Source organism: Halyomorpha halys, unplaced genomic scaffold (genome assembly GCF_000696795.3).
Source record: "Halyomorpha halys isolate HHAL.00 unplaced genomic scaffold, Hhal_1.1 Scaffold132.1, whole genome shotgun sequence".
Classification (NCBI taxonomy): Eukaryota; Metazoa; Arthropoda; class Insecta; order Hemiptera; family Pentatomidae; genus Halyomorpha; species Halyomorpha halys.
Window position 1 is genome coordinate 381932 of NW_027109437.1, and position 12811 is coordinate 394742.

Below are 12811 nucleotides of genomic sequence, written 5' to 3' on the forward strand. Positions count from 1 at the left end.
CGTAGGACAAATAAATAAATATATAGTGTTGAGGCTATTTTGGATATTAAATTAATTAATTGATTTATAGTTTTTCTTTAATTACCTGTAACTACAATTATGATGGGAAGTTAAATAAAGTTTAAAATATTTAAGTCTGCTCAACATGGCTGCGATTTAACTGACTTTTGAATGGACATGCACATGTGTGGTGGCGCCACCATCTTAGCTTTGAACAATATCTTTTATAACTACATTTTTTATTGATGAAAATTGGTTAGCTTGCTTTTAGGTTTAATACTACAAATAAACAATACTGAAATGATACATAACATAAAATATACTAAAAATCATTTATATATATAAAATAACTATTCACTCATAATAGAGGATATTACAATGTACATCCACTCCATTAATTTATAACCATTTACAAATCTAAAATATAAATTATTCTTATCTTTTCCTTACCTATTAATTTGTGGACATATGCTATATTAATTGAAACCATTTTTTTTTTTTTTTATATATTGAATATATAAGTCCTATTTTTTAAATCCTTATTTTTTTTTTATTTTTCATCAGTGCTGTTTTTTACCAAATTATCGGTAGAAGAGCACGAAATGTTGTTTGGATGAAATAAAGAATAAAGAAGTAAAATAAATGGTATGAAGTTCTAAAAAGAAAAAGAATAAAGTTTTAACAAAAAAAAAAAAAAAAAAGAAACCTTCAGAATTTATGATGTAGGATTACAACTGATTATTTGTATTTAAATTAAGAAACATTCATATAAATTAATAATATGCAAAATGGCTAAGCTGTGCTTATTATTTATATTTCTCTCTCTCTCTCACTCTCTCAAAAAAAATATTTTTTTATGATATTATCAATTTTTTATATTATTTGATATTATCAAACAGACATTAAGCTACACATATTCCGAAGAAAGGTACCCGAATTTGAGGTTTAAAGACAATTTAAGATCCAATTTTGTGGATACTCCCAATTATTATATACAAATTTTTGGTTGTTTGGAAATTTTGGTTCTGTTTTCTTGGTACGCGGGACAACTTAACAATAATTGATAGCAGTCCTCTAATGCCGTTGCTTTACAATATCTCAGCACTATTACATGCAATTTATTAATAAAAACCTATTCATACGTAACGATAATAATTGTAATGTTATGCAATTAATGCGATTTATTAGTCAATTAAGTTAACTGTTAAATATCATCAATTGAAAAATTGCATATTTAATATTAACTCAGGTTTTTAAATTATGAACTTTTCTCAGTTTTCATACTTTTTTTTTGTTGTGCTTTCTTTTACTCGATTTTTTACAAGATATATTCAGGAGCCAAGAGCAAGAATGCAAAATCAATTAACATTTTTGGACCATTATTGGCCATAAACAGTTGTAATTATCCATCCTTATAAAATAAACCTGAAAGCTTTGTAAAGTTGTGTATATAATACAGAACTGGCTATGATAGAAGAGCTTGTCATCTAATTATTCAGTGCAATGTTTGATTTGCAATCTTTTACAACATTCCTACATACCTACGAGGAATATTAAGTATTCGGTGTAAAATAGTTTTTATAATATTTTATAGTTAAGCCTAATTATATCTATAAGAACTAATAATACTTACTGAATTTCCTATCAAGACATATCAGGCCAGTAAGGTTGCAATCGGGGGCATTAACTGTAACACAATTTTACTAATAAAATTTATTTTAGTTTTATGGATTAACTAAAAAATATTTTTGTAAACAAATATAATAAATAAATAATAAATTTGAGAATCTATCTTGATTTAATAATATTAATATTAATAACAATAAAGTATTTTTATTTATGAATTTACAAGAACCTTAAGGTATTCGCTGCATTAGACTTATTGCTTATTACAAACACTTAAAGAAATTGTATGTTTTCAGAAACAATCTACATATTTTTATTCCTCCATTTAAACATTTTTTTAAATAGATTTAATTAAATGGGCATAGACGTCAATTTATTTTTTTCTGTTTATCAAGTTCTAAAAAATGTTTTATTTTAATAAAATAATTGTTTGCTTCTTCCTATTTGTTAATTAGGATTGGTTGCATTTAGTTTTGAGTATCAAATCCTATTTACAGAACACAGTTATCTTTAACAGTAATTCAGTACTTTACATGGAAGCAACAAAGGTACATTTGAAGTACTGTTTGCTGTTTTGTATTTAATGGTTAAACCTAATGAAACAATCACTGGAGAAGTTTACAGTCGACAATTAGACAGACTATGTGATGTTAAATTAATGATAATAACAAAGTTTTATTTATCAATTTACAATAACTAAATTGATAATTTAAAGTAAATCACAACAGGGCTTATTTATTTCTCTTTCCTCAGTCTGCTGGTGTACCTCAGGGTAGTATCCTTGGTCTTTTCCTTTATACAGTTTTTACAGTCGACATCCCAACCCATCCTAACAGTATCCCCACCATTTATGCCGATGACACATGTCTATTATGAGTGAATAATAATCCATCCATGAAAAATGGTGTCACAACTGGAGGATTAAAATAAATTCCAATAAATCCCACCAAATCACTTTTACCCGTTATCATAAACCCATCATTGTCGCCCCCACAATATCCTTTAATAGTACCCCACATATTCCTGTTGACCAGATCTGTTACCTAGGTCTAAGTCTGAACAAATGACTAACTTGGAATCCTTATACAAGACTGAAAAGACAGAAAACTAGTCGTCGATTCCAACTAATTAAAAAAGAATCATTTATATGACTATGATATGGCCTATCTGGACTTACGGCGTTGAGCTTTGGGGCTCTACCAAACCATCAAATCCCTCTTGTATCCAATTCTTACAATTCAAAATTCTTTATAAAATTCTCAATGTTTCTTCGTCACAAATCATGACATCCTACAGGACCTGAACGCTCCATATTGTAATATGCTCTTTTTGAGTAAATAGTATATTTTGATGTATAAAGGGTTTTTGATATGTTTTATTTTATGTATCATTTTAATATTCATTTGTTTTGTTTATCCAAAAAGCAAGCTAACCAAGTTTCATTGTTTATAATAACTTCGTGATTCAAAAACAAAACCAAGATGGCGGTACGTTGAATCAAGGCCATGTTGAGCAGATTCAAATATCATAAAAAACTATTTTAACTCATCCCCTCATATTTGAAAATACAGTAAATTAAAGGAAAAATAGAAATCAAGAAATAGTGCTAATGAATAATATTCAGAAAGTAAATCATTTGGAAAAATCCCTAACTGTTGTGCAACAATCGATGTTTACATGTAACCTCAAGGCAGGTTTTAGTTTTGGAGGGATCTTACGTTGTGTGGAGAGAGAAGAGAAAGGATTTCTTCAGGATGAGGAGGTCCTCATCAATTTCTGTCAAGAAGGAAGCCATTTTGGACGCTAGGACAGAACAATAAGAAAAAAGAAGATACCAAGGGATCATCAAAGGAAGATCGTGAACTTGGTTAGTTTTGTATGCATAAAAATAGATACATGTGTAAAATAGATTTTAATTTAAATTAAGAGAAATTATTGTAAGTATCTGTATTCTGATTGTCTAGCAACAACACGCCCTGAGATTAAGAGTCTTTTTATATAATAAAATTATATTATCTATTTGATATTAAAGTTCTTAATTTGAACCCAAAGTATCTTTGATATTTGAAAAAAGTTAATAAAACGAGCAAAGATTCTTTTTATTATTATTTTAAAATAATTTTTTTTTAAAAATTATTACAATATATTGCCGATTTGGCCAGAACCAGATACCATTCCTTCCATGAAAAACTTCCTAAGCACACAAACCCACTTGTTTTCATGTTGCTTCTCCTTTATTACCTGATAATCCTTGTAGGTATCTGAAAAGAAGATGGTCCTGAGATCTCCTCTAGAAATGTTATTGGAGTTCTATCAATGGGTAGATTCTCCACATGTCTGTATCATGCTATTGTATAACTAATATCAAATTTATTTGTTTATGTTTTTAATACAGTTGTAAATATCAATAAAAAAAAAAATTATTATTTTATTTGGATCTCCATCCTTATAAACAAACAATATTTTGTTACATATAAGTAAAATTGTATTCAATAAAATATTGAGTGATTACATTAGGAAAATTTTAAACTGATTTTTTGTTATAGTTTTTTTTTATATAAATGTCCTGTTTTTTTATTAATAGATTTTTGGAAGATATTTTACTGAAATATGTTGTATATTGTGTTAAGACCAGTTATTTATTGAGGGAGTTATAAATCTTGGGGCACGCTGTTATTCGGTTATTTTTGTATATCAGGGGTAATTATAGTTTATTTTCATTGATAAATTTTGAATTCTTTACAGTTTTCTATGATTGGATAAACATATAGAACTTTAAATGAGTAACGTATTAGTGAACTGAGTTCAAATAATTGATTTATACAGATTTAATTTATTATAGAACTTAATTTAAATTTTTTATAAAAATATAGTAACATTTTAAAAATATTTTTGTTTGCCTATTCTGGTTTCTTATGATATATTCTGTGTTTGTGGGAGGTCTGTCTATTTATATAAGGTCAGCACTTTGTAAAAAGTATGGCTTCATATTTGGTTGGATTGATTTTCAACTTTCATTTTAGGCAATTTTTTTGAGATTTTGTTGTATATGATTTTCTATGGTATTTATTCAATAGGACAATGTGCACAGAGCTGTATCATTGGCGGATAATGATCTCATTGCTTCAGGGCAAGTTGGGAAGTCAGATATGAACAAATTAAATAATATTGGTGATAGATCCTTGTGGAAGACCAGCAGTAATAAGAAGAGGATTATGTCTTATTTTACAAATTATACAGAAGAATTTCAAAACATATGAAGGGGTAGTAAAATCACAAATAACAGATTTCTTCAGTTAAAAATATTCAAATTTATTAGCATCAGAGATTTACAAGATGCCCAAATGTTACTAGATGGTAGAGGGACATCGTGAAAAATACTTTGTGGATTAAATGTATTATGATCCCATTTAAGATAAATGTACATTTTATAAAATTTTACCAATTTTCGGACAGGATGTGTTTTAGAATCTAATATTTGTGTTCTCTCACAAGAAAATACAAATTTTAGGCATGTCCTTTTCTTCTAATTTCATAAAAAAGGAAGAGAGGACACTAAAGGAAAAAAAAATCAAAAGGAGGTGGAGGATAAGGACCTCAGGAAAATTGGATTGACTGATTGGAGAAGAAAGGCTTAGGTTAGGGAGGAGAGGGTGAATTACTCAGCAGGACAAAGTCCATCTTCGACTACTGTTTTATGTTTTAAATTTTTAATTTATTTATTTATTGCTATTTAAAACTGAACATATATATACATACATCCAGTAAATTTGATTTTAGTTTATAATGGAGTGATACAAGCTATAGAGAAACTACCCATTGGTAGCACTCTAATGACATCATTACATTAGCAAGTCTCATGGCCATCTTCTTTTTAGGCGCTTAGGAGGATTATTAGGAATGGAAAAGGAGGCAAGGTTAGAAACTTGTGGGTTTGGGTTCTTCGGGAGTTTATAATGGAAGGATTGATATCTGGTTCGGGCTAGATCGGTAACAAATTGGACCATTTAGGCATTTATGTATGATTTTATTTGTGACAAAGTAAGGAGCCTTGAGGATTTTACGAAGAGTTTTGGATTGTAAGGATTGAATACGAGAGGAATTCGAAGGTTTAGTGGAGCCCCAAAGCTATTTCAAAAGAGAACAGAAATAGTTAACAACTATTTTTGTTCTCCTTTGATCGCGACTCAGACCATCTTCTTCATAATTCCAAATTATACGGTCAATTATTTATAAATATAAAATTGATAATTGTTTCGACAAAATTGATTTATGATAAATTATATCTCAGGAATCATTTGATATACCGATGCCTGCATTCAAATCAAAGCTATTCTAATGTACTATAATGTAGTTAACATTTATCTTCGCAAGAGTAGTAGTTTTCATGATATTTTCTAAAATAAATTGAATTCTTGTTGTTCGGACGAAACTTAATATGCAAATATCATAAAAACTGCTATACCTACGTTATAAAGTACTTTATAGTACATTACCTCGTCATGAGACGCGTGATGTATTTCCTACGTACATCGCGGGAGGCCTTGGACCTCTATGGTCTGTCGCGCCAATAATAATAATAGCAACAACAACAACAACAAAACAACAACAACAACAAAAAAACAACAAAAACAAAAAATCCAACAACAAAAACAACAACAATAACAAAAACAACAACAAAAACAATAAAAATAATAAAAATAACAAAAATAACATAAATAATAAATAATAATAATAATAATAATAATAGTACATTACACTGCCTTTAATGTGACTGTCAGACATCTATACGTCTAATGTTTCCTGATATACGTTTCTCAAAGTAAGCTAACTACTGATTTTTCAGTACATATTTTATAAAACGTTGCTTTTATAAAATCTGTATCTTGAAAACCATTGAACCTAAAGAGCTCTATTAGGGCTCATATTTTAGCAAATTTACCCTACTTTAAATAATGTTCTCTGAGATTTTCTGGTGTTGTTGGTAGTTTAGAAGATATAGAGCTCCGAATGAAAAATTAATTTTTTTTAACGCTTTGAAACAGCCGATATTTTTTATTCCTTCTAACTAAACTTGGCAGACTTTCCAAATCTTTAAAACTACCAACAGCACCAGAAAACCTAATAGAACAACATTTAAAGTAGAATCAATTTGCTTAAATATGAGCTCTAATAGAGCTATTTGCGTTCAATAGATCTCAAGATATAATTTATTAGATGTCTATTAGTACTCAAATTATAACCAGTTTAATATGCTATAAAGGAGTTTATGACGTTTATTTATGTAGGAGAAGTATTTTTCATGATATTTTCTAAAATATGAGATTACCAGTAAGTTGGTAAACCCTGTCAAAATTGTGAGGAAATTTTAAGTACAGTTCAAGAGCCAAAGAGGATAAAAAAGGCAGTTATTTCACCAAAATGTTTTATTAATTTAATGAAAAGTATGTATAATTAGAAGTCAAAATTGGTGAGTCTGCCATGTATAGGTAGGGAGAATAAACAATGGCGGCTGTTTCAAAACGTTAGAAAAAAATATTTTTTCATTCGGAGCTCTATATCTTTAAAACTACCAACGATACTAGAAAACCTAATAGAACAACATTTAAAGTAGAATCAATTTGCTTAAATATGAGCCCTAATAGAGCTATTTGCGTTCAATAGATTTCAAGATATAATTTAGTTTTTTAAAAAAACAACATTTCGCAACGAAATTACAAAAAAATCAGTAGTTAGTGAATTTATTTTTGGAAACCTATATCTCTGGTACCATTAGACGTACAGATGTCTATTAGCACTCGTATTAAAGCTAGTTTAATGAGCTATAGAGGAGTTTATAACGATTATTTATGTAGGAGTAGTAATTTTCAAAATATTTTCTAAAATATAAGATTTCCGGTAAGTTGGGAAACTCCGTCAGAATTCATGATTTGTTTTATGAATCAAAAAAATTGTCTGAACAACTAGAAATTAATATTTGGTGAATTCGTTTGGGCAAATATTATTACAATTACTACTCCGACGAAGATAAACGCCATAAACTTTATAGTAAATTTACATGACTTCAATTTGCGTGCTGATAGACATATATACATTTCATCAACTCCTCTTCGCCGGTTTTCCGATCATCCAAATTGATCTGGATTGGCTTTTACAATTTTTGAAAATCCTGAATATAGAAATAAAAATTGAAATTCACTTCGGAATTGTTGACAGTAAAAATTTTCTGTAAAAAAACCAATAACTAACTAACTACTTGTAGCAGTAGGAGCTAAGAATAAAACTTTATTCTGGCCCAATCAAGACGTAGAGCCAGGGAGTGGTCCACATGGTAGAGTGCTGTTTGCTCACGTTCCGGCCTAATCCCCCAAGAGAAGAACATTTGCCCTGGGCACACAGCCCATCCACATTCACTAATTCGCTACTGTTTTTTTTTTCCGTTGGTTCATCAAATGCTCTCCTCTGACATGAAACATGGCTATGTCAAGCTTCACCATTTTAAAAAATCAATTTTAAGGTACTCAGCAATGGTTGTTGGATAATTATTTCAATTAGGTGTATTATTTATGGAATTGTAGTAATATAGAAAATGGGTGAAGATAACGGTCAAAATTAGACAAAATATTGCTTAAGACTATCAGGCGAAGAGCCTAAGAGAAAAAAAAGTCAGTTATTTCAATGCAATTTTTTATCCCTTTGAAGAAAACTACGTATAATTATTAGTCAAAATTGAGTCTGTCAAGTATAGTTAGGGGGAATAAAAAATAACCGCTGTTTCAAAGCGTTAAAAAAAATATTTTTTCATTCGGAGCTCTATATCTTCTAAACTACCAACAACACTAGAAAACCTAAGAGAACATCATTTAAAGTAGAATAAATTTTCTGAAATATTAGCCCTAATAGAGCTATCCACGTGCAAAAGTTCACAAGATATAGCTTTTTAAAAATAAATATTTTATTATAAAATGTAATCAAAAATCAACCTAATTCTCGGGAACCATTAGAGGTACAGATGTCTATTAGCACTCAAATTAAAGCTAGTTTAATGGGCTATAAAGGAGTTTATGACGTCTATGTATGTAGGAGAAGTAGTTTTCATATTTTTTTAAATATGAGATCACCGGTAAGTTGGACCACATCAAAACGTTCCAATTCCAGCCAGATTGAGAATAGGTCATTCAAATTTAACTCATGCATATCTGATCAATAAGCAACCATGGCCAAAATGTCAATACTGCAACAGTGTAATTACGGTCAGTCACTTATTTGAAGAATGTCATTTCTATTCGATGAACTTAAATAGATTGGGAGTAGGACCGAGTGTATCGGATGCTCTGAATGATCACCAGAAGAACATAGAAATGGTTTTGGTTTTCTTAAAAAGGAATAATCTTTTGAATAAGATCTTTTTTTTTATTGATAGATTTATTTATTGATAGATATTACAATTTGTCACACAGTTGTGGGCAATAGGTAATAGTGATGAATGATCTCATAATGCTAAAATAAAATTAAAAAAAAAAAAATAAAAAACAAAAGAATAAACAAGATGAACATAATCAAACTATCTGTATGAAAAATAAATAAATAAAATAACATAATGATAAAATAATATATACAATATTTACCCAATCGAGCTGAGAATCCCAGAGCCCACTCTATCCCCCACGTGTGAGGGGTAGAGCAGAGCTCAAAAGATCCCAGCGCATCCCTCTCGCCGCATCACTGGTAATGAGCCAGTGGAGTGAATAAGATCTAACCCCAAACGTTTGTCATATGTATTAAAAAATTCAAAATAAGTAATTATTGACACTTTTTTTTTTTTGGCCAAGACTCACATTGGAGTCCTATACTGCCATGGTTGGGGGTCAAAGTTCTTCATTTTGTGGGACCGCCACTCAATGAAAAAAGTCAACATCCCAGACCGGATTCGAACCGGCACCGCCAATAGACATCTAATTGGTAAGACTGTGTCTTAACCACTGAGCTCTGGGCAAATCTTGAAATAGAATTATAAAGTGAGAAACGTGGGCGTTGATGACCCCAGGGTTTTACGCCCAAAAGCCCCAACCAACAACAACCTCCAATCAACTAATAAATGAATCAAATGACGACTATATCGGGATTAGATTTAGGTTTATTGAGAGTTTAACAAAATAATCTAATCTATAGAATCGATTCGAGTACTCACCATTTATAGAGACCAGATGGTGCACACAACCGCATAGCCTGGATTGTTCGTTCGCTAAGCAACGCATTCTGCACATGGATTTACTGTACATCGGATAGTTCGCAAGTTCCTTCGACAAAATGCATCCTCTAGTGCGAACACTCAATAATTCAGCTGATTCTTCTGCGACGCTTTCACGAAATCGGAAAATTACATCTGTTCTCTCCTTTTTCCTTATTATAAAGGACTGGATTTCGCTGACATCTACCTCCTTGGGATCATGAATATAAACCTGAAATAATTTTTCAATTTTAATTTTGTGACGAGATCACCATGACCTCTTGCTCTACAGTATCCTTTAATAATACTCAACTTATTCCTATCGAACAGATCCGTTACTTAGGACTATATCTGGACAAACGACTGACATGGAATCCTCATACAAGACTAAAAAGACAAGAAACTGCTCGTCGATTCCGACTATTACATTTACTAGACAAACGGTCCAAACTTCCAATCTATTACAAATGACTGATCTACATGACTATTATAAGGCCTATCTGGAGATATGGAATTGAGCTTTGGGGCTCCACTAAACCATCAAATTCCTCCCGAATCCTATCCTTACAGTCCAAAATCCTTCGTAAAATCCTTAATGCTCCTTACTTTGTCACAAATCAAGTCATCCATCAGGACCTCAATGTTCCATATGTTACCGATTTGGCCAGAATCAGATACCATTCCTTCCATGATAAACTTCTCAACCACCCAAATCCACTTGTTTCTAACCTGGATTCTCTGAAAGAATATGGCCTCCAGATCTTCTTCTCTAGAAATGTTATTGGAGTTCTATCAGTGGGTAGATTCTCCACATGTTTGTATCATGTCACTATGTCACCTACAGCAAATTTACTTGTTGTATATGTGTGTATACAGTTGTAAATAACTATAAATAAATTATGATAATAAAAATAAAATTGTGGTCGAATAAACTACGATTATATGTTATCAATTTTTGTTTTTTACCCAGAGAGTATAACTTTTATTTTTTCCCATATTTCGTCTACCGTTCCAGAGTGAAGGAAGAATTCATTTGAAATTTGAGATGAAGTGTCAGGAAGAACTCTTTTGATATCCAGAGTAACGCATTTGATAGTCAATGGAAGAAACTCATTTATCAACATTTCATAAATTAAAGTCGAAACGGTATGAACGTTATCCCCAAAGTTGTGTTGAATGCTTGGAAAGATGAATTGGGAACTCGTTCTTGGGGCAACTTTTAATTAGTAAGGAGGACTAAAAAATGGTGGCTGTTTTAAAAAATTAAAAAAAAAACAATTTTTCATTCGGAGCTCCATATCTTTGAAACTAACAACAACACTAGACAACCTAATACAGCACCATTTAAAGTAGAGTAAATTTTCTAAAATATGAGCTCAAATAGAGCTATTTACGTTCAATAGTTCCCGAGAAATAGCTTTTTAAAAAGCAACATTTCATAAATAATGTACTGAAAAATCAAAAACTACTACTCTTACGAAGATATAGCAATTTAATTTAATTTACAGCACATTAAACTAGCTTTAATTTGAGTGCTAATAGACATCTGTACGTCACATAGTTCCTGAGATATAGATTTCTCAAAATAAATTAACTAACTACTATTCTATCAGTGGATTTTTAAGAATGCTGCTTTTCAAAAGCTATATCTCGAGAACTATTGAATGTAAATAGCTATATTAGGGCCCATATTTTAGCATATTTACTCTACTTTATATTATTTTCTCTTAGATTTTCTAGTGTTATTGATAGTTTTAAAGATATAGAGCTCTGAATGCAAAATTATTTTTTTTTAGCCTTATGAAACAGCCACCATTGTTTATTCCCCCTACCTATACTTGTCAGACTCATCAGTTTTGACTCGTAATTATACATAGTTTTCATTAAAGTAATAAAAAATTGGGGAGGAATAAAGGCATTTTTTATCTCCTTGGGCTCTTGTACTGTACCTAAAATGTCCTCACAATTTTAACAGGATTTCCCAACTTACAGGTAATCATATTTTAGAAAATATCAAGAAAACTTCTACATAAATAAACGTCATAAACTACTTTATAGCTCATTAAACTATCTTTAATTTGAGTACTAATAGACATCTGTAAGTAAAATGGTTTTTGAGATATAAATTTTTCAAAATAAATTCACTAACTACTGATCTTTCAGTACGTCCCATACAACATTTTTATGAAATGTTACTTTTTAAAAAGCTATATCTCAAAAACTATTTAACGTAAATAGCTCTATTAGGCCTCATATTTTAGCAAATTTACTCTTCTTTAAACGGCATTCTTTTAGGTTTTCTTGTTCAGTTGTTCCTCCTTTTTTAAGATATAGAGCTCTGAATGAAAAATTATTTTTTTTACCCTCATGAAACAGCCACCATTGTTTATTTCCCCTACCTATACTTGGCAGAATCATCAATTTTGACTATTAATTATACATAGTTTTCATTAAAGTAATAAAACATTGGGGTGAAATAACTGCACTTTTTATCCTCTTTGGCTCTTGAACTGTACTTAAAATTTCCTCACAATTTTGACAGGGTTTACCAACTAACTGGTATTCTCATATTTTAGAAAATATCATGAAAAATACTTCTCCTACATAAATAAACGTCATAAACTCCTTTACAGCATATTAAACTAGTTATAATTTGAGTACTAATAGACATCTGTACGTTTAATGGTTTTCGAGATATAGGTTTCCCAAAATAAATTCCTTAACTACTACTTTGTCGTTATTTCGTTATGAATTGTTGTTTAAAAAAAAAACTGTATCTCGAGAACTATTGAACTTAAACAGCTCTGTTAGTGCTTATATTTTAATATTATATTACAATTAATATAAAGAAGACAGAGAGAAAGAAAATAAATAATATATAAATTTGAACTAAGCATAATAATAATTGATGTTACCTCTGAAAACAATAATATTGTTGACTATTCATAAATTAGT

The 12811-nt window shown here is 30.1% G+C and overlaps 1 protein-coding gene across 1 annotated transcript in view; it reads right to left on the bottom strand.

Moving 5' to 3' along the window:
• Positions 1–12811, bottom strand: part of LOC112211348 (amiloride-sensitive sodium channel subunit gamma-like) — a 31757-nt gene that overhangs the window by 9589 nt on the left and 9357 nt on the right. Inside the window, exons 5-6 of the mRNA XM_067047604.1 lie at positions 9818–10088; positions 1634–1687 (exon numbers count right to left, since the gene is read on the bottom strand). Coding sequence (XP_066903705.1) covers positions 1634–1687; positions 9818–10088 — 325 coding nt within the window. The remainder of the gene's footprint in view (positions 1–1633; positions 1688–9817; positions 10089–12811) is intronic.